Source organism: Belonocnema kinseyi, chromosome 7 (genome assembly GCF_010883055.1).
Source record: "Belonocnema kinseyi isolate 2016_QV_RU_SX_M_011 chromosome 7, B_treatae_v1, whole genome shotgun sequence".
NCBI classification, from domain to species: domain Eukaryota; kingdom Metazoa; phylum Arthropoda; class Insecta; order Hymenoptera; family Cynipidae; genus Belonocnema; species Belonocnema kinseyi.
The window spans coordinates 63,323,544-63,346,659 of record NC_046663.1 but is presented as its reverse complement, the minus strand read 5'-3'; the positions used below and the strand labels follow the sequence as shown (position 1 = coordinate 63,346,659).

General features: G+C 33.1%; 1 protein-coding gene across 2 annotated transcripts in view; it reads right to left on the bottom strand.

Moving 5' to 3' along the window:
- Positions 1-23,116, bottom strand: part of LOC117177420 (ankyrin repeat domain-containing protein SOWAHB) — a 439,406-nt gene that overhangs the window by 151,718 nt on the left and 264,572 nt on the right. The window contains exon 8 of one of the 2 annotated variants that reach the window (XM_033368091.1): positions 10,832-10,837. The exons of the other annotated variant lie outside the window; for it this stretch is intronic. Coding sequence (XP_033223982.1) covers positions 10,832-10,837 — 6 coding nt within the window. The remainder of the gene's footprint in view (positions 1-10,831; positions 10,838-23,116) is intronic. 2 annotated transcript variants of the gene reach the window in all.

The window sequence follows — 23,116 nt, the reverse complement described above, 5'->3', positions numbered from 1 at the left end:
AATTTTATTTTAACAAAGAAACTTTGATTAAAACAGATGAATTTTTTAACCAAAAAAATTAAATAAAAAAAGAAAATTACATTTTTTACCAAGAAAGATTTTAGTTAAATTCTTTTCTCTAAAGTATACATTTTCTACAAAAAGTTAATTCTTTGTTGAAATAGTTGAAATTTCAAGACGAAAAGAAGAGTTTTTCACAAAACAGTCGAATTTTCAATAAAAAGGATAACTTTTAAAATAAAATGTTTAAATTTTCAACCAAATAATAAAATGTTTAACTAAAAATATAACAGAGGCTCACGAAAAAAAGTTCTTGTCCACTAGACGATATAAACATTTCTATACGTTTTTGGGGTCGCTGAATCTGAATCCGGGGTTGGTTTGACTCAGTCAGGTCGCATTTCGTTTCTAACCTCAAGAAAATAATGAAAGTTGGAACATGCATGGAAACATCCAGATTCTATTCATAACCTAAAAAAATTAAAACACTGAAAACTGTTCTCGACATAAATTGTTTGTATTCAGCGTCCGGTACATAGAACTTGTTAGTCATTCTTTGAGCATGGCTATCAATCTGTAGCACAAAATCCTGCTGCCTTGACAGATACTGTGACGATGATAACTGCCCCGAAAGCGGATGTGTAGAATGATTTGTTCTCAGATTTGTTGAGGTAACGCAGTCGAACCAGGATCCCACACGCGCGGGTTTTTCTTAACACATATGGCAACCTTCAAACAAAAAATTTCCAGTTTCTGTTTCGAAACATACATGCAACAAAGACACTAGGGCTAGTAGACACTAGTAGCAAATACCAGTCACCAACAGATCGGAGAAAAATTTCCGCGAAAATTGAACAAACTGATCAGGAATGTTTTTGTCTTAAAATAACGTACGCAAAATGGATGCTACACAAAATATGTGCCGCTTTTTCTAAGATGTTACATCGCTGAAATTCAAGCAGACATTCTAAGGACATGAAATATAACAAACCTATACGTTGTGGAAAAAGTACTGCATCAAAAGAATTGTTACTTTTGCATGAATGAAGTTACAGGTTTCGACAGAAAAAATAAACAAAGCTTTGTTTATACCAATCTCTAAACAGTAGCAACCCCAGAGAGATCTTGCTGCAATGAGAGAAATTTTGATGTAAGAAGTTATTCCGATGAAGTAGACGAATGGAGGGAAAACATTGAATCCGAAGAGGAACATGATTCCGATGAATATGGCGATGAATCGGAGCATCACGAAAATGACGACGATTACATCCCAGGTAAAGGCAAGGATAAAGTTTTCCAAGTTACGTCGCAAGAGGAACTGAATGACTTGGTAAGAGATCTAGAGCTGCCAAAAGATGGTGCGGAACTTCTTACGTCGTTTATGAAAAAAAAGAACTACCTAGAAAAAGATGTTAAAGTTGACCATTTCCGAAATAGAGATGTACAATTTGTGAAATACTTCACGAAAATAGGCGACCCATCGCTGGTGTATTGTAACGATGTGTAAGGGTCAATGGATGAACTGAAACCAAGTGTTTACAAGGATGAGGAGTGGAGACTTTGTATTGATTCTTCTAAAACGAACCAAAATCTCGAATTTGTTTTTAAAAAGATCAAGAATTCAGAATTTAATTGGAGAATTTGGGGAGACTTGAACATTTTTGGTTTGGTATTAGGGTAACAATCAGATTTTACAAAAAATCCATGATTTTTGTATTTGTGGGATAGTAGGGATGGAAAGAATTACTATACTAACAAAGAATGGCCAACGAGAATTTCATTCGAGTCAGGTTTGCAAAATATTAAGCAAGGCCAATCCAGTTAAAATAAGTCAATCGAGACAGAGTACTTCTACCTCCTCTTCATATTAAATTGGGTCTCATGAAGCACTTTGTTAAGGCTCTTAACAAAGAAGGCAAATGTTTCGAATATTTACGGAAAAAATTATGAAATATTTCAGACGCAAAAGTACATGAGGGTGTTTTTGATGGCCCACAAATCCTCAAAATGTTGAACGATCAAAATTTCATCAAAGTTATGAACAAAAAAGAAAAAGCTGCATGGACGAGTTTAAAAAATGTCGTGGAAAACTTTCTCGGTAATCATAAAAGTGAAAACTTCAAGAAAATATTAGCTAATCTGGGGAAAAACTTTGTAAAGCTTGGCTGTTTAATAAATCTAAGGTTGCAAGTCTTGAATTTTCACATAGATTACTTTCCAATGAATTTGGGAGATTACAGTGACGAACAGGGAGAAAGATTCCCTCAAGACATAAAGGAGATGGAGCATAGGTATCAGGGAAGGTGGGATGTAAATATGTTAGCAGATTACTGTTGGACATTGCAAAGAGAAGTTGTTCAAAAAGTGGTGAAACGTCACTGAAACTCCTTGCATAGGTCCTTCGAGAATAAAAGAATAAGATATCATAGGAAAAAATTAAAGAAAATTTTCTTTCACGTGTCAAGGACAGTTTTCGTCGTTTAAATTCATTTTTTTCAAGGTTATGAATGGAATGCGACCTCGACGAGTCAAATGACCTTTAAATTTGGACTCAGCGACCCTGAAAAAATATAATTGCTTTGCCTTCTGGGTGTTTCCATGAATGTTCAAACTTTCATCATTTTTTTGAGGTTAGGAACGAAATGCGTCCTAAGCGAATCAAATCAACCCCGCATTCGGATTCAGCGAACCCAAAAACATATAGAAATGTTTATCTCGTCTGGTGAATAAGACCTTTTTTTCGTGTGCCTGCGTAATCGCCCAGAAGGATCAAGGGTAAAAAAATAAATGTAATTACAAAGTGAATAAATTAAAGACAAGAATATTATTATTATTGGCGTTAAAACTTCATTTTAGTAATTTTTTAATACCATTAATATCTCAAGGCCAGAATCTTAATCTTTAAACATTTTGAACATGGAACCTTTTATAAACAGATTAAAACAGTTTCCAATTAAAATGTAAAAATGGCCATGTTATTAAAGGGCATCTTATAATCACTCCCTGACTTTTGCAGGACTTTTTTAAAAATCCTTCACTTTTGCCTCACGTTCCCTGACTTTCTCCTGATCTTCAGATTTTCCCTAACCTACGGCCACCCTGATTTTTACAAAAGGCTTTGTTGTTTATTCCAATTTTCAGTGTATCTTAGCCCCCGGAAAAAATTCTTATGGTTTCGCTTGGTCGTCCGTCCGTCGATCGAACTTTTTTTCAGGGCGGGAAGTGAGAGTATTATGGGAGGGGCAGTAGGGGCAGTGAGAGGAAATGCGGGGAGGATAGGTGGGGCAAGTGAGGAGAAAATAGGGTAGGGGAAGAATGAAATAATTAGGTAAATGAGGGGAAAGTAGGGGTAGTAAGGGGATTTAAAGGGAGTGGAAGTAGGGGAAATGAATGGAAATCACGGAGGGTAACGAGGGAAAGTGAGGGTAGGCTAGTACAGTAGTGTGGATGAGTAGGGGAAGGAAGTGAGGGCTGGCGAAGGAAAATAGGCAAAAGAGAGCATTAGTAGGGTAACCGAGGAGACGCTATCAGCAGTGTGGAGAAGTCATAGTAGCGTTGGGAAAGTTTGAAAGAGGAAGAAATCATGGGAACCTATATAGGGCGAAGGAGCAGGGAAAGGGATGTAGGAATCGGGAGGGTGAATAAGTGTGACCAAGGGTGACAGGTAAGGGGAGTAGTAGAGTGAACGTAAGGGAATTTACGGTGAGGGGAATTAAGGGAAGTTGATTGAGAGCGGCGTATAAAGAAAAAAAAGTCGTGTATGCCTGTAGGGAAAGAGGATAACAAGATATTATCAGATAGAATAGAACTGGATGGATAGGATAGAATAAAGGAGAGGAAAAAGCGTGGAGTTTTAATAGGTTACAAAACTCAAGACGAAAACTTTTTAAACTAATTTCAAAAAATATTATCTACCATTTATTCAGAGAAACTGATAATAAATTATTTTTCCTAGAACCTTGTAAAATCAGAAAATAGCCCTGTTAAACTTCTGTTTGCAGTAGTTAAAAATTAATTGCGGTAGTTATGTGTAATATCATTTTCCTAGGAAAAAAAACTTCCTGCAACGAGGGCTGAAAGGAAGTCGCGCAAAATCTTAAAGTCAAAGCAGCAAATTTGTAGCTCGTAATTGTGCAACTTATACTAGCACGCGGCACGTTACCAAGCGAGTAATCCATCATGATCAAGCGGGACCTGTGATTTTATTGTCACCGGTACGGTAGCAAATAAGGTTCAAAGGAAGGAAAAAAAGGAGAAAGTATGAGGAGGAAATGAGTATGACGTGAGACGAAACATCCACAGAACCCCATTTCTCAAAACTTGGTTCTAATTTTTCCTATTTCAATTTTAATTCTTATATCTACATAAAAATAATTTTTTCATCAATTGCGTGCAAAAGTTCAAAATAATAAAAATTCTTATCCCTAAAATAATAGTGGAATAAATTATTTTAAATAAAATTAATAAAATGCTTCACAATCCTAAAATTTCACCAAAGGAGTCGCGTTTCCAAGATAGAAAGTCTTATGTTTACGAAAGCAGATGACTTCTAAACCCGAAAAGATGAATTTTCAACAAAAAAACAAACTTCAACCCATTAGAGACAAATTTTTAAGCAAAGAGTTTTATTTTCAATTAAAAAAATCGCTTACACAACCGACTCATTTACAACCAAATAGTTAAACTTTTAAATAAAAGAGACGAATTTTGAGGAAAATAGATGAATTTGTAACCAGATGATCGAATCTTCAAACAAACATGATTAAACTGAAATCATAATAATTCCCCTCCCTTTGCACACAATCCATATTACTCCCCCTTTCATTTCCTCACTTTCCCTGCTTTCCCAACCATACTCACCCACCCCTCCATAATATCCCCATCCTAACTTCTACGTCTTTTCCATACTCTCCCACCCCCAACTACCCTTTAGTTGATCTAACTTCTTTTCTCTTGCTCCCCCTACCCTCGCCCTGTCAATATTTCCCCTTACTTCTCAGCCCCCACTTCACTCACTATCCCTATTCTTACTTTCATCTTCAACTTCACCTTTCAACCTTTTCCCTAGAAATCCTACCTCTACTTCCGCTCGCCTATTCACCCTTATTTCCCTAATTCCCCGCCCCTGTCTACTCCATCCTTCCAATACTTTCCCTCCCAAACTTCTCTATATGTCCACTCCCTTCACTTCCCCAACATACTCTTCCCTTGCTACCCTTGCTTTCTCTCCTCTTAATTCCTCTCACGTCCCCCAATGTCCCTCTTTTTACTTCCAGCTGAACTTTCTTACCTTCACCCTACTTATCGCTGCTTTACTTCCCCTTCATCACTTACCCTCAAATCCCTAGTCCACCTCCCCTTTCTGCCCTCCCTTCCCGTACTTTCCCATCCATCCCATACCTCCCCTCCGCAATTTCCCTTTACTTCCCAAGCCTCACTTCTCTTTCTTTCGCTTACTTCCCTACTTCCTCTAGCTTCTCCCCTCAATTCTCCTGGCGGAAAAAAGGGTGATGGACGGACACCCGATTCAAACTATGAGGCGTTCTACTCAGGGCTACGAAACCCTAAAAATAATTTTTCTACCAAAAAAATTTAAGTTTAAATCCTAAAGGATGAATGTTCTACAAATAAATTAAGGTTTAAGCTAAAAAATCGATTTTTTTAGAAAGCAGATCTCTTATAAACTCGAAAAGATTAATCGAGGAGAAAATTATTTTCAAACAAGAAAAATGCATTTTCAATCGAATAGTTGACTTTTCAACCAAATAGTTAAGTTTTTATTTTAAAAAATACATTCAAATAGTTAAATTTTTAAACAAAAGAGACACATTTTTAACAAAACAGTTGAAATTTGAACATATAACAAAAAGTTAATTTTGAACCAAATCCTTAAATTTAAAAAAATCTAAGTGTCTCGTCATCCCGAAATTTGGGATGACTTTCATTAACTTGGCTAGTCGTCCCGAAGTTGGAGAACTGGTCCATCGCCTTTTCCAACTTTCCCAGTTTTTCGGGACTAGGAAGTCGTTTTAAAAAAATAACAATTTTGAGAAAAACCGTTGCAATTTCACAATTCTCCCTTTCACAATTCTCCAAATAATTTCCAATTTGTTTTAATTCTTTCTTTAACTTCGGAATTGCTGGATTCGAACCTTATGCTCCAAGCAGACTAGCATCTGAGCCACGCTACCATCTGAGCCGCTCTCTTCCATGAAAATGGCCACAAAAAGTATCTCCCATAAAAATGGGAAGGATTTAGAAGAATAGCATGAAGGTAGGTGAAATCTGGAGATTTTGTCGAGACTTTATTGAGCCTCTAATGAATATCAGAGCACATGTAAATACGTATGTATATCCGGTGATATCGCTTGCAATTATAAAACTGTGTAACGTTGTTGCCGCCGCCACCGCGAACACATGTCGTCCGATACCGACACGGGAGCGAACGACGAGCGACACCCAACACGCACTTGTGCACGCGTGCACGCAAAACTACATTCGTATTAGTGTATAAAATCGCTCGTCTGTGTGTCAAGGGTTCTGTATAATTTGACATGTTGTCCTACACGTTATTATTCAGATAGATCTTGAGATACGCGAGTCGAGCAATCACCCCTCTTCGTCCCTCAAACAAACACACACACACACTCTCTCTCTCTCTCTCTCTCTGTTTGCTGTCTCAACATATTATATGTAATACTGGTAACTGGCTCGGGCTGTATCTGTAAATCTAAGAATATAAGTGCCCGAGGCGCCCAACAATCTCACGGATCTGGATATTTCGAGAAAATGAACTTATATTTTTATTATAATTCGCATGATTATTGCGACAAAAAACTAAGGTAAGTGGCTAATAAAGGTAGCCCAGTAATCGCTATCTTGAGATTCATAATCGCCATCAAGATTAGCTTCTTTTTTGCAAATTAAAAGCATTATAGCTTTTTGATCAGATTTTCTGTAAGAACATTTTTTTTCGGTGGTAAAAAATACCTAAACATATTCTTGTGGACTAATTATTGAAAATATTCACAAATATTAACCTAAATATTCTGTGACTATTGTGTAGCGCAAAGTAGGTAGTTCCACACGTGGTAAAGTTTTCTTTAAGCGCCAGAGACGAAACGAAGGCGAGTTGTAGGCGAGATCGAGTTGAGCCGTAAATAAGCCGAAAACGAGACGCTACTCACTACGAAATCCAAAAATCTTTAAATTGTGAGTGCCGCACTCTGTATTGAATTCTTATATAGAATTCCATGATTTCTTTGAGATTGACGGGAGTTTCAAGTTTTCCGACGCTGCTCGCGATCAGAACTCACGCGGGATTCTACAGAATCGGCTAAACTCGGCGGCTTTCGGATTCAATCCGCTGTTCGTTCCACGCATAGGAGCTTATGCCTGAATTCTCCACAGCGCCTCATTCTGAGTCGTCACTTAGCCAAAGATTTCCAACATTTCTCGCGAATGCTTGGTTGCTCAGAGATTTCCAAGAGTTCCTCCAAGAGTTCTTATGAGTAGCCCCTCGGCCGGCAACGACCCTAAGATGAGCCGACGCCAAGTACTGTAAAGTGTAAACGACACAAAAGTTGCAACTGCCCTCGTTGCAACAATAATTTACTCAGCATTCCTGAAGACTGAATATGTTTATAAGTGTGGTCCAAAAAACGACTTAATTATTTTTTCTTGTTAAACAAATGGTTATTTTATTTCAATTGTCAATGTTAATTGGTTATTGACTTATTTTACTTTAGAATACCTGCTCTATATTAATTTTAGTGAAATACAAAACTCAGCATATTAAAATAATTAAAAAACAATATTTAAAGGTTTCGTAGGTCCAGTTTTGACTAAAAGATGCTGCTTAGTACTTTCAGTGAAATATATCACACCATTTTTTAAATAATTCAAACAAATGTTTTTTTAATTTTAATTTCCCCTGTTACTGGAATATTTTACTTTGAAATACATGAAATGTATTACTTTCAGTAAAATATGTCACGCAGATTGTTGAACCTAAAAGATGATTTTTTAACCTAGATAAATCTGCAACAAAAGAATGAATTTTTTTACAAACTGGTTCAACTTTCAACCCAGTACCTGAATTTCTGACAAAAAAGATGATTTTTTAAGAAAATAGTTAAATTTTTACTAAAAAAGTGAATTTTCCAGCAAGAAGATTTTTTTTACAAATATGTAATAATCTGTTCAAATATAAAAAATTATGAATTTTCATCCAAGATTAATTTTCGACCAAAGGCTCATTTTCACAAGATACACGAATTTACAACCAGAAAATATCAATTTTTTGTTTAAAAAAATATTAAATTTCAACAAAAAATGGAATAATTACATTATTAGTATCAAAATAAATTCTCAAATACAAAAAAAAACGAATTTTCAAGAAAATAGTGATATTTTCAACAAGAGAGATGAATTTTCAACTAAAATGATGATGAAAAAAAAAATGAATTTTCAACAAGAGTTAAACCCAAAAGATGATTCTTTAACCCAAAAGATTAATTTTCTAAAAATGGGATAGTTAAATTTTCAACCATGGAGATAACGAAAAAAAATGAATTTTTAACAAAGTATTTCCACTTTCAACCACTAAAATTTTCAACAAAATACTAGAATTTTCAACCAAACGAAATGGTTTCCGAACGAAAAATATAATTGTATATTTTTAAACCATAAGTAGTTGATTTTTCTCGTTGTGATTTATTTATTTACTTCGAATCTAAGCGAGGAAAAAGGGGCAAATTATTTAAAAACAGAAAAAATAACTGTACATAATTTATCATCAGAAAATATACGAAACGTTAATGATGCCCCCCCTCCCTGTTACCAACCGTAGTGTTTATCGTGACTCGCTGCCCCCCCAAATCTGGTAACCCAGTTTATGGACGGCCCCTAACTAATGGATTTCATTTTTAAATTGATGTTTCACTTCTGATAAGGGGCCCTGTTCTACCAATAACCTTCTTACCTTCGTTTATTCGTCTATCCAATTCCTCATCTATCTTCCCGTCCCTGGTAAATAAACTAGCAAGGTATACGAGCTTATCAACTTGTTCAATTCTCTCATCATTCAATACAATATTGCATAGTGTTTTCTCACTCTTTCCTTTGAACACCATAGTTTTTGTTTTATTTGCGTTAATGTTAAGGCCCATGCTCTTCATGCTTGCATCTAGTTTATTCAGCATTCTTTGTAGGTCTTCCATAGACTCTGCCATAACAACCTTATCATCTGCGAACGCTAACCCACGTACCCTTACTGTTTCGAGATCCACACCCTCTTCGTCGAAAAGAGCCATTCTTAAACAATTGTCCATAAATAATATAAATAACCATGCAGACATAACGCATCCTTGTCTAACTCCTTGAATAATATCGAAACAGTCACTCAATTTCCCATTTACCCTTATATTCACTTTTCTACCCGTATATATTGTTTTTATAGCTTGTATAAGCCATGCATTGATTCTACGCTCTTTCAGGACTTCCCAAAGTTTACTTCTATCTATCTTGTCAAAAGCTTTTTCTAGGTCAACAACTGCACAGAAAACTTTTTTTTCTACTTTCAAACTTTATTCTGTGATTTTCCTTAAGCTAACTATTTGATCTGTACATGACCATGACCTTCCTGGCATAAACCCAATTTGGACTTCCCAAATATTTTCTTCTGTTATTTTTATTACCCAAATAATTTTTGAGTATATTTTACTTACGGTAATTAATAAGCTAATTCCCCTGTAATTATTGCGGTCGCTTTTATCTCACTTGCTTTTGTATATTGATACGATAATCGCTTTTTCCAATCGTCTTGGACGTACAGTCTATATGGTACGACGTAAGTACTCGCCACCGTGTTTAAGCATTTCAGCGTTAATACAGTCTACCCCGGCAGCCTTACCATTTTTCAAACTCTTAATTATATCCCTAATCTCAGTAACACAGACTTTCTCAATTGAGTTTTCTAAAGAATCGTGTTCTACATCGCAGTGATGGCGTTCTATAGCTTTATCTCCGAATTATCCCCTAAATTAGTCTCTAAAAGAGTCTAGTATCCCGTTTGCATCATTTAACATTTTGCCATAACTATTTCTCATGTTGACAAACTCTGTACTTTCATTTCCCTTAATTTTTTTATATAGCAACATCTTGCTTCCTTCAAAGTCGTTTTGTATTTTCTTCTCTTTTTCTGCTCTAATTTTATTTTTACTTTGCTTAATTAATCGTTTGAGTAATCTCTTTGTGTGTCTGTAATTATTTATACGTCTATTTTTTCGTCTTCGTTAAGACCTGTGATGTTCAAAGTTCTCCTTTACGCTTCTTTCTTTGCTTTTTGAGCAGCCTGAATTTCATCATCCCACCACGCATCACCAGACATTCTTCTTACAACCGCGGTACTACACAATTCGATTGCACAACTAACAATGATATCCCGGAACTTAGTCCATGCGTCCTCTATCTTTGTTATTTTTAAGCACCTCCCAGGTTGCCTTATCTATGCTTTCAATTATCTTATTCTGGAAATCTTTTTGCATATCCGGTTTCTGTAGGTTCTTAATTTTTATTCGCGTCTATTTTGTTTTCTTGGTTCTCTTTTTTCTCCATCCCCGACATAAGTTAATTTTCGAGATCAGAAGGTAATGATCAGTGTTGCATTCAGAACCCCTCATGACCCTTGTATCTTTGACTGATTATCTTAAGCTTTCATCCGCCACAGCAAAGTCAATTATACTTTGCCTATTTCCTTTAGACCACGTGTACATGTGGATTATTTTATCCCTAAACCAAGTATTTTTAATAAACATACCCCTTTCTAAGCATAGCCCTAAGCAGTCTGGGAGATACGAAATAATGATCTCCGAGATGCTGCTTCGCTCTTTCATTCAAAATCAGACCTACTTCTTGCCTACCATGTGATTCACTATCTACTACTGACCATATTTCAAATCCGCCTTTCAACACCCCTTTTTGTATGTATCTACTTTCAAATCCCTTTTTCTCTGTTTTAAGCACATATAAAATATCTAGTTTTCTTACGTACAAAGTTTCTCGCAATTCTTTTACTTTGAGATTATTCACCCCCCTAGCATTCCAAACACCCAGTCTCCACTCGTCACCTAAAAAATGGTTTTAGATTTACCGTGTGCATGCCTTTTGTCAATTAAAGTAAGAGCAAATTATCTTTGCAATAAAATAATTACAAGATACTGCGAGGATCTGCCTCGTAAACGAACTTTTAAAAAGGTACATCAAGACCGCAAGTGACTAACAGCAGCTGCGTAAATTAATTACTAATCCTTGTTTAAATTTAATGGTGAGTTCGCTGTTTACGTCAAATGACTTCTCTTGGCGTTACAGTAACTGGAAATCACTAAAAAATTCTGTTCCTGTTTAAGACAATTTGTAAACGGTTTTTGTTTAAAGCTTCAGTGACGCGCCTCTAAACATTCCTGCAAAAATTTCTAACAGTCTACTTTCTCGCTCTGTAAAATGTTAATTTGTAGAAACTGCTAGAGCCCTGAATAAAAGTTTAAATTTGTTGTATTTGAAACAGAACAAAACATTTGGCTGCATCATTTCAGTTGCTAGGAACTTTCGTGTATACGAGTTTCAATTAGAACGGTCATGTTTCCTCTTCCGCGAGAGTATTTCAGCCACTTCATTATATTCTAGACCTGTCAAAAGTTCCTGTTAACCTGTGACTCTCGATTCGATCAATGTGAAACGTCAGTTTCGAGTCGCCGCCAGGGAAATCAACGCACGCGTTCCTCAGGTGAAAACACAAATTAAAATATATTAGGATGCCGCTTGTATCTATCATAGTCTGACAGGTGAGTAGGAGGTGCGAAGATGCTTCGTCATTGAAAGTACCGTCGCAAGTCTCTCTTCCCTTCAAATTTAAATTACCCTTTATATTAGTAGAACAGCAACAAGTGTTTGCTATTAGTCCTCATTACAAATAATTACAATCCATCAAGAATTACAATTTCCGGGCTTAACAGCCAAAAATACTCTCAAAACAGGCAACTAAGAAAGAATTTTTGTTCAAGAAAGAACAAAATTTCCACCGAATTCTGACATTTTCGAACCAAAAACACAAGTTTTTAACAAGATTTGAATTTTCAAACAATTTTGTGCGCTTACAAGACTTTAGAAAAATTTCTTCATACAATTAAAAATATTTCATTTTTAATATTATAAAAAGTTATATAATGGCATCCTAGTATACAGCAAAAGTATGGTTGCCAGAAGGATGTTTCATATATGACTCATTCGCATTAAGACTTTATATTAATGAAAGCAGTTCCCTTGATACCTGCCATAATTGTTTTCCAGGGAAGATTCTTCGAAAATGCTAAGAAAATTCTCATAAAAAGCAAACACTATATACAAAACAACAAATATACTATATTTAAATTATTTATGAATTTTACTCTATTACTTATCAAAATAATCTTTAATATTCTTTAATATTCTTCAATATTCTGAAGACAATGAATGAGAGATTAAGAATAATAAATAAAAAAAAGGAGTTTTAATCTTTTATTGGATTTAAGAACAAAAACAACAAAACGATAAGTTCCTTAGTCCTTGATTTCGTTTTAATCAGATATTTAAATCTGATATGCGGTTGAATAAATTCTAAAGATTGTTTGATTGAGATGTTAGAGAAAGATTTTTTTATAAATTAATTTTTGGGATTTATCTAAAATTGTAATATAACTGTTTCTATTGAGCCTATTGCAATTATGTTACACAAATTTACTTTCTTTTGTATTTGTTTTCAAAAACGGTTTTCTAAGGAAAATACTTCTTTTTGACCCTTTTTGTTCATTTACGTTGCATAATTTTACTGTAGTCAGTTTATGTCTTTTTAAATGTACTTTTAAATATTTAAAAGTCTGTTGTTGTTCTCTAGGGTTCGCTTCTTTTTACCGTTCTGAAAAGTTTGCTTCTTAGTCCATAGAAAAGCCCATACGGTGCCTTGCAAGGGAATTGTTCATCTCCGGAGAGTCGTGGGACTGGTACCTCTAGAGAAAAAGGTTGTTTTCTCTAAGTACTTAAAGCTGTTGCTCTTGATGGTTCGGAACCCACCTTAAACTGTAGGTCCCCCTTCCACCACCAAGTAAGTGTGTGGGGGTTGTGTAAAGGAATAAAGAAGAAGGTGCAAGAAAAATGTAAACCCTTAGGGGACACATTAGAAGCTTCCATTCCATTCCAATACAATTTTAAACCGAAAAATATTAATTCTCAACAAAACATTTAGAGTTTCTACCAAAAAATATGACTTTTGAAGAAAACTAAATAGTCGAATTCGTAAAGAAATGATTAAATTTTCAACCATAACAGACGAATTCTGAACCAAAAATATAATCGTAGAATTTTCATTTAAAAAGAATAACATTTTAACCTAAAATAATGACTTTTCTACCAAAGACGAATTTTCAATCCAAAAGGACGGAATTGCTATCCAAAGCAATGAATTTTCAATAAAGCAGTTAAACTTTCAACCAAAAAAGATTAAGTTTTAACGAATAATGTAACATATAGTTGATATTTTAACCAAAAAAGACAAATTTCCAACAAAATTGTTGAATCCTCAACAAAAACAAATTCATTTTCAAACAAAAAGTTGCAGTTTTAGCTGAAATACGTTAAGTTTCTATCAAGAGATCAATTTTCAAAATAAAAAGACGAATTTCAAGCAAAAAGATTACTATTCTACCAAAAAAGGTGAATTTTCAAAAAAATCAATAAATTTTCAATTAAAAGAGATGAATTCTAAACCAAAAATATTTGATCAACTTTTCAAAAAAAAATAATAATAATAATAATAATAATAATAATAATAGGTAATAAGGAGGATCCTGGAAAAAGTACTTTATATGTTCAGAAATTCAAACTCAAAAAGTATTTCCAAAGATTTTTGAATATAGGTCAAGACAATTTTAAACATATTTTTCAATAGTAAAAAAAAATTAAAAGAAAAAGATATTTTAGCATATCTAATTTGATGGGGATCGGGAATATTATGTAAATATAGGCGTATGAAATTGGAGGCAGAGAAAGAAGTAAAGCGAAATAAATAAATTGCATATAACAGGGATCGAAAGGAAGGCGAGGACATAAAAAAAATGCATGAAATAACGTTTAGCGCGAGCTTAAACGAAATTGCTGTAATCCTCGCGAATGCACTGTGCTCTTCGTATTAACATACCGATTTGCATAATGCGTATAATTCGAGTAATTATGAAGGGAAATATACACAATTTAATATAATGGCTGAATGTTTAGGGACCAGGCTCTATCTGCCGCGCGAGATCTTGCGCTCGCGTATCAGAGAAAGGACCTTCGCAGGTGCATTCAAAGCATCAGGGCACAGTTTATCTTAATGGGCTTCTGTTACCCTACGGCATTTCTGAATTGAAGCAGAATTTTCCCAATATAATCCTACATAATTAGAAAGTTTTTAAATATTAAAACATTTATTTTTAAACACACCAGAGCCCAAAATGACCTTCAAACTGAAGAAGGGTTTTCTACCAAAAGGGATGAATTTTCAACAAATAAGATCATTCTAAACCAAGAAAGACGAATTTTAAACCATATAGTTGCATCTTCAATAAAACCATATCCTTTTTCGAATAAACTGTTGAATTTTGAGAAACGGAGTTCAATTTTCAACGAGAAAATATTAATTTTTACAAATAATTGAAATTTTGAACACAATTAGTAGAACTTTGAACCAAGAAAATTTATTTTCCATAAAAAAAAAAAATATATGAAACAAAATGCAAGAATTTTAAAATAAATAGTTGTATTTTTTACTAAAACGGATAAATTTACAAACAAAAGTTCAGCAAAACACAATTGACTTTTGTAACAGAAAAGATTAATTTTCAAGAAAAAATATCATTTTCAACCAAATGGTTCAATTCTAAAAAAAATCATCCTACAGTTGAATTTACAAGAAAGGTAAACTCTCAAGCAACAGAAATGAATTTTCAAAACATGTAGTTGAATCCTTAACCAAAACAGATCAATTTTCAACAAATAGTTATATTTTAACTAAAGAATAAAATTTTCTACCAAGAAAAAAAATCCAACCAAACTGTTGGATTTTTAAGCAAAAATGATAAATTGTCCACGTAACAGTTAAATTTTCAACCCAAAAATATGATTTTTGAACAAAAAAGTTACTTTTCCACCGGATAGTTGAGGTTTATACATAAATATGGTAATTTTGAAGAAAAAAAACAATAATTTTATCCCAAAATATAAGAATTCCCAAATAAATATGAGTTTTTAAATAAATATTTAAATTTTTTACTAAAAAAAGATCAATTTTCAATCAAACAAGATGTTTGATCAAAAGAACTAAATTTTTAACAAAGAAGTTTACTTTTCAAGCTGAACAGTCGATTTTTTTAGAAAAATCTTGACTTTTAAAACCGAAAAGATGAATTTGCAACAACAAAAATCATTTTAACCAAGAAAGATGAATCTTCAACCGAATAGTTAAATGCTCGAAAAAAATGTTAATTATACAGTTGAATTTAGAACCATCTAGTGGAACTCTCAATTAACACAAATTTATTTTCAAACAATTTAGTTGAATTCATAACCAAAACAGATCAATTTTCAACAAACAGTTGCATTTTCAGCAAGAGGGAAATTTTCAACCACGAAAAAAATAGTATAAAAATAGTATAATCCTTAACCAATACAGATTAATTTGTAGTCAAACAGTTGCATTTTTAAGCAAAAAATATTACTTTTTTTACGAAAATGTTGTATTTTCTATACAAAAAGATTAAAGTTCAACAAAACAGTTAAATTTTCAAGAAAAAAATTATTTTTTAACAAAATAGTACAATTTTCAACAAAACATTAAATTTTCAACGGAATAGTGGAGTTTTCAACCAAAAGAGATGAATTCTTAACCAAAAATATAATCGACTTTTAAACCGAAAAGAATAAACATTTGAGAAAAAATAGTTGAATTTTCATATTGGGTTCCATTAGATCAGTTCGCAATTAGAAAAAAAACGAGAAAAAGGGGAAGTTTCTCCAAAACCGTGGAAAAAAGAAATTAGTTAATAAGTGCGTTTGAGGGGGGTGATGGAGAGGGGGTGAATAGAGAAAGAGGGTGAAGTCTGTTAGCACTAGTTGTGTTTAAAAGTAAAAATTCATCCATCATTTTTTTGCCTTGTACATCAACCGAGCTCTATCTACATTTGAAGTCGAATCCGAAATATTGATCTATATTTTGGAGTATATGATCGTTTTTGGAGAAAAAACTATCTTTTTGGGTATTTCGAACCTGCTCTATTCAATCATACTTGAAACTTTAGGATCAGTTTTGTTGGAGGTAATTTCAATATGGTGTTCCATCTCGATCGTAGTTCGTGTACGAAACTCGTACACACTACTAAGAATAATTTTGGTTGCAGGTATATGGTAACCAGAAATTAATTTTCGATTCACACTTAGTTTTTACTGCATTGGGGAAAACAAAATTTAATTGTTTTTATGAAAAACTATAGATAGGTTTGATTAATGCGCAAAATAGTTGACCCCGAAAAGCTGAAATTCGTGAAGACAGACTTGCCTGTTTGTAATTAGAGGCTTTCTTCAGCTTTATCAAAGATCTGGTTGAATAGAATAAATAGGGTTAAATCGGCGAGCTTAATTAAAAAGGTTCCATCTCGGAGAGATCAAACGAAAAGGCGCTAACTCGTAGGGACCAAATAAAAAGTTGCTAAACACTTGAGGGCGCTGATGTTCCCAATATAAATACACCAAACTCTCGCTTTCAGTCACCCCGTTCTCAACCTTCCTAGAATTGTTGGCTCGCGCAGTTGCTCAGGGGAAGTCAGGCGGCCCTCACTGTTTACGTTTCTGCCCCCCCCCTCCCCGAAAACAGCCCAAGGCTATTTGATGGCAAACCCCCGACATTTGACTGAAATCGAGAGTTTGGAGTATGGGATTTTTAAGCTTCGCGAGTTCGTCACTCGAATTAGCATCTTCTCATTTATCTCCACGAGTTAGCACCTTTTCATTCGGTTTCTCCGAGATGGTACCTTTTCATTTGAATGCGGCGAAATTACCTCCGAACTTAATTAGAATTTTTAATGACCATTTGTGGAGATAAATTCGTTTTTTCATTGCGGATCCCACGATATAAAAAGGTCTATTTGCAATAAAAAATGTAGATAGAGCCTTTCTTTGAAAGTATTGCAGTATAGAAATTTAGTGAAATTGCTAGGAATTCTTATTATAGTAACTTAAGTGTAATACATAACGACATCTGGGACGGGTACTTAACCGAGAGACTATGCTGTTTATTTATTCGTGTATGTAGAGGCAGTCGAGTATGAGGTTCGTTACCGAGCCAATTATCGAATGGACCACATTATTCGTGTCATGGCTGTCGTGGCAAATGATCTTCTCGCACTACGGTGAGCGATTACAGCAATTTCGCTGATGATACAGAATTAGTCGACCAAGAAGAAACGGCCCGGAACCAAAATGAGAAAACAAAGTTTGAGGGTTGGCTACTTTGAAACACGAAACCTAATGGTGCATTCAAAATAAGCACTACTTACTGTCAGTCACTTGAACAATGTTTGAGAATATTATTACAAAATCTTTATTTCTAGGGTAATCGGTACAATGATTGGTCACTTCAGGAATTTTTTGAAAGAAAATCTAAAATACATAGATGGATAATACACTTTATGAAGATTCAAATTACTATAGTAATTTCAGCGTTAAAGCTAGGAAACAATTTATAATTAAAGGTATGAACAATAGTGTCAAAAAACGCAATGATTGGCCACGAAGATATAGTGATTAGCATAGGCCAATGATTATATGATAGCCCACTGAAATGTATTGAAATACAGTTATTGTCCTGTATATCGAATAATGATTGGCCGGAACCAAACTGTTTTTCATATGATTTCCACTCATTCTTCGTAAGAAAAATTGAGAAACTATTATATATACAGTCTATAAAAAGTTTAAACAATATTAAATAATTTTTTACAAAGATGTTAGTCATTTGGTTTTTAGATATTGCGGCCAATCGTTATATGTTTTCGCCTTATTAACGATGACGTGTAGCTTTAATCATCAAACTCTATTCAAATCCAAAAGTGTGTAGTTAAATCTGTACCGATTATCATTTTTCGAAACTTTGTGCAGTTTTAGACAATTTAATTGATTTGAAATGAATTTTTCTTTTTGTTATTTGTTGTAAACCAACGTATAGAAATCGAAATTTTAGCGTAATTTACATTATCTACTACACTGTTAAAAATTTCTATAGCGATTTTACTAAAAATGTAATGGAAGCAATATGCATATACGTGTAATAAATTTAATATACCATTATCTTGCAAAATAATATACATGCATAGTAAAATAGAGTGCATAAAAGACGAAAGTTCGTCAATGTATTCAAATCTTGTGAAATATTGTAAACTAAAATAATAACCTACAACTCATCGACTAAATTCTTATTTATGATCAAAGTGCATCGTACGGGTGGGGTTTTCATCAAAATTCACTTCCAATGTCAGAATTTTTGCGTGAGTGCTGCTGCTTTTAGGTTAGGTGTCTTAATTATGTACTTAATTGAACTTATCCGCTTGAAGCCCAGTATAATTTATGTTCAACTAGAAACAAATAGAATGCTTTATTATTTAGAATTAAACATTACTGCCAAAACTATTCTTAATTTGTGTAAAGTGAAATTACCTGGCTCGTCTAAGAATTGATCAATATACAGGTATATTAAATTTACTACGCAGCCTCTTAATAACTATTTCATAGACCGAGTTCTTAGATTTAGTATACAAATGTATAGTAACTGTATATTAACATTGCAAAAATTTTTAACAGTGTAGGGTGGTCCAAAAACGGATTGCAAAAATATTATTCACTTTTGAAGGCAAGGCTCTCCACCCCCAACTATTTTTTGAGGGCCGCGAAGAAAAATTTCGTTTTTTTTCTTAAAATAGATTAGAATTAGGACGTGCCCCCGGGCGTTTTCGAAAAAAAACGATAAAAACAACTACTTATTAAATTTTTATAAATTGAGTGTTAGTCACTACTTGAGAAATGTTCAAAGAATAATTTCCACTCCGCATAGACTTTAAATTGGAGATTCTAAATCTAATCCCTTTGTATTGTGCCCGGAAAATAGCAGTTTCATGTCAAATTCATGGCAAAATTTAGTAACAAGTTTTCAAGTATTTTTGAACTAATTTCATATTGTTTAAACAATTTTTTCAAAAATTGTATTCTCCCTGTAAATCATGATAAGTTAGTAATTCTGGAGTTTAATAAACAGTTACGAGTATTGAGAAAAACATTTTTCTGTAAGGTATTGTTAATTTGTTTCAACAGTTTATTTTATAATTAATTTTTTTAAATAATTATTATAGGCTTCACTAATTTTTTCATTCTATTATGAATACATAAATAAACTGCCTTATTGACCCAACAAGAAAAGAGGAACTATTTATAATATAATAAAACAAATTCTTCAGGCAAATAATAATTGTTTGAATAATTGAGGTTTCACTTATGAAAAGAACAATATTTTCATATTGACCGAAATAGCGAAAAAGAATGACAAAATATTGAATTTTCTCCATCTTTAATTATTCATAATCATAATCAATTTATTAACTTTTGAAATAAAAAATATTATTTCGAAAGTCTATTAAATGTGTAATTAGTTCAAGAAAGTCTAATTCTTCTTGATTTATCATGGAAAAAATGTAAACAACAGGAAATTGTTTAAACAATTTCAAAACATTTTTAACACAAAAATTCCTCCTAGCAGTCTTTAATTGTGTAATTAATTCCAGAAAATACGAAATTCCACTTTTTGTGTCATAAATTACACAAAATACTGAATTTTTATGATTCATAGGGGAAATCGAAATTGCATAACAAATTATACTGGTTTAAATCATTTAAAATTCTTAAAAAATACTTGAGAATTTGCCTCTCATCGAATAAAAAAATAACTTGAAAAAAATCTGTAAAAAGTCCATCGTCAGGATGAATTCGAAATAAAACTGCTGTTGTATACAAAATAGCAGGGGCACCAAAATTAAAAGTTGTAGGCTGGAAACGATTCCTTGAATATTACTTAAGAAATGACTGAAATTCAAGTTACGAGAAGTTGAAACATATTTATTTTGTTTAAAGAATGTTTTGCCATTTTATGAAAAATTGAAGTATTTCCAGACACTACTTTATTGACTGAGGACATTTCTGAATGTTTAAACAAATATAAATTGCTTAAAAAATTGATTACAAACGTTCCTGAAAAACAAACAGATAACTCATACCAATTAAGTCTGTGGAAAAAAGGAAAAAAATTCATATTACTCTACAGAAAAAAACATATAAAATCAGTAAAATGAAATAAATTTTTTTAAACAAGTTCAATTTCTTTAAGCATTCAAGGATATTCTTAGAAAAAAAAATTAGTAACTAAAAATATTTCAATTTGTCGAAAAACGGTAAAAGTATTTAATCAAAATAAAATCGTTTAAACGATCTAAGTTTGTTTAAACATTTGTGAGTATTCTTCCAAAAGATATAAGTACTCAAGGGTAAGACTGCGGCAAGACAACATTTTTCTCCTGCCTTTTTAGGTAAACTATAAACTGGACCAAGCACATATTATTTAAATAATTGAGGAATTATTTAAACAACTTATTTCATATGCTATTATTGATTAAAGAACTCATAACGCCTATAAAATAAGCTACTTCATGACGTATCTGAAAAACAAATGTTTAAACAATTAAAAAAAAATTTAGAAATAACTGTGTATTTTTTAATTAAAGCTTAATGACAATGTATGGAAAAAACTATCAAAAAGCGTTAATAACACTAAAAATTTATTATTAATTCTTATTCTCCTACGTATTCTGAACAATAAGAGGTCTGTCCGGAAAATATCCGATCTTGTGCTCTAACTTTCTACATCTTAGGCAAAGAGAATTATTTAAAAAAATCTTTTATTAAATTTGAAGTAATTGATTAATAAATTATTTATAATAGTATACATAAAATACATATGTTCGAAATTTGTTAATAAAATTATTTTTTTTAATTTAAAAAAATTTTTTAAATTGACAAAATTTTGTTTTTAAAGCCAAAAAATAAGAATGAAAATGATCATTTTTAAGGTCAATGATGCAAGGCATCATTAGACATTTTTAAACACGGTGGTTCCGCAATTCAGCAATTTCTGGTAAAAAGTGGCATTGCACTTCGGCTGCCCCCATAGAGGGCCAGCCTACTAGACTATGACATAATCTATATATATATATAATTATACCTAGAAAAATTTAGAGATACCTGGAAGAACCCTGAAATTGTCTAGGATTTTTTCTTCTGAATTTGAGTTGACACCCTAAATTTGAAATTCTTTAAAATTTCCGTATCGTCCTAAATTTCTAAAGTCCTTGATTTCAAAGAGCAAAGAAAGTTTCGAGTGAATAAAAATATTTACTCTTTGAATTGCAGCGATATGAAAATTCATGGCATTCAATTTCTACTTATCTTTGGATCTTCGCGTTTTGATGGGAAAACTTGACACTCAGCCTTGTGTCGCTCGGGCTGCTAGAAACGTATAAATTAAAAATGTAAATGGACGTCGTTGGAATAGCGTGCAACGCTACGATCCTGATTAAATGCGAGCGATAAAACAACGGTCGAATGTCTTTTGCGTTTCGCCTTAAGTCCGAGGGAGACAGAGAAAACACGACGTTTTTGTAACTTGTTTACACGGTTTCGTGCATTGCCTGTAAAGCAAAACCCACCGATCTGTAACCACAGGCTCAGTTATTTTGTCAGTCGTGTCAGAAAAATAAAACTTTCAGTGCGGTATAAGTATTGTTGGGAAGGTGGTAACATGTAAAATATATGATGCCCAATCTCCAAAGCACGCGATCACCTCATTTCTTCAATAATTGGTTCTTCACACTGTCAACCAAGCAAAAAACAATTTAATTTGAAAAATTTTAAGACACTATAAAATTGAAAAAATGAAACATTCAGAATCACAAAAGTCAGCTTCAAATTTGCAAGATTTCGGAGAAACCAAGATTCAGCGACTCATCTGGAAAAGCTTCTTGAGAGATTTGGAATCTTGAATCGATAATTCCCATTTTTAAAGATTTTGAGACAGCAGGATTTAAACGATTTCAAAAGTGATTACCCTCTCGGGGTAACCGTTTTTGTGACGATTTGTGCGTAGAGAGAGGGGGGGTGGGAGTCAACGCAGAATTTAAAATCACAGAATAAAATATACATCTAAATAAGCATGCTTCCAAATGCTTGAACAAATGAAAATAAGTGATTTTATTTTAGCACTAAAGCATCTAAATATAGACTTCACACTTTTCCCCTATTTACCTCTTTAACCTCTTTTCATAGTATTCATAACTGTTTACCTTGCTCTCAAAAGACTTCCCCATTCACCTAGTTTTTTCGCTTAAATGCGAACTGAATTAAAAAACCCAATATAATAATTCAACTATTTTATGTTCAAAGCGAATTCTTTTTAACTGAAGATTACTACACTCGACATTGTATTGAGATGCCCTGGATTAAGGCCTTCAGAGAATCGAACTGCAGGGGATGTGCGTTGTTCTCTCAAGCAGAGACGTTTACATAGTGAATAAGCACGATGGCGAGCTCACGTCGACCAGCAGTGGGCCTCCGATGCCAAGTCGACTGAAGGCGATGGGATTGATTAGATCGGATTAATTCATGCAATAGAATGAGCTTGTCTTTGACCTTAACAACAGCGCAATCTAGCATGCGAATATATATTTCGAAGTCATTGGAACAATGTTCATGAAAAAAGCAGTGAATATCAATTCATTTTATTCAAAAATTTTATACTACGGTTTAATATGTAATATTTACTATAAGATTTATTGTTATTATTTCATTCAAATTCAAATTTCTTCTGAATAGTTTAACATTGATGGCGCTGTCATAGCTACCCAACAGTAATATTCGACAAAGAAAACAAAAAAGAAGTATTAGATGGGAGAAAGAG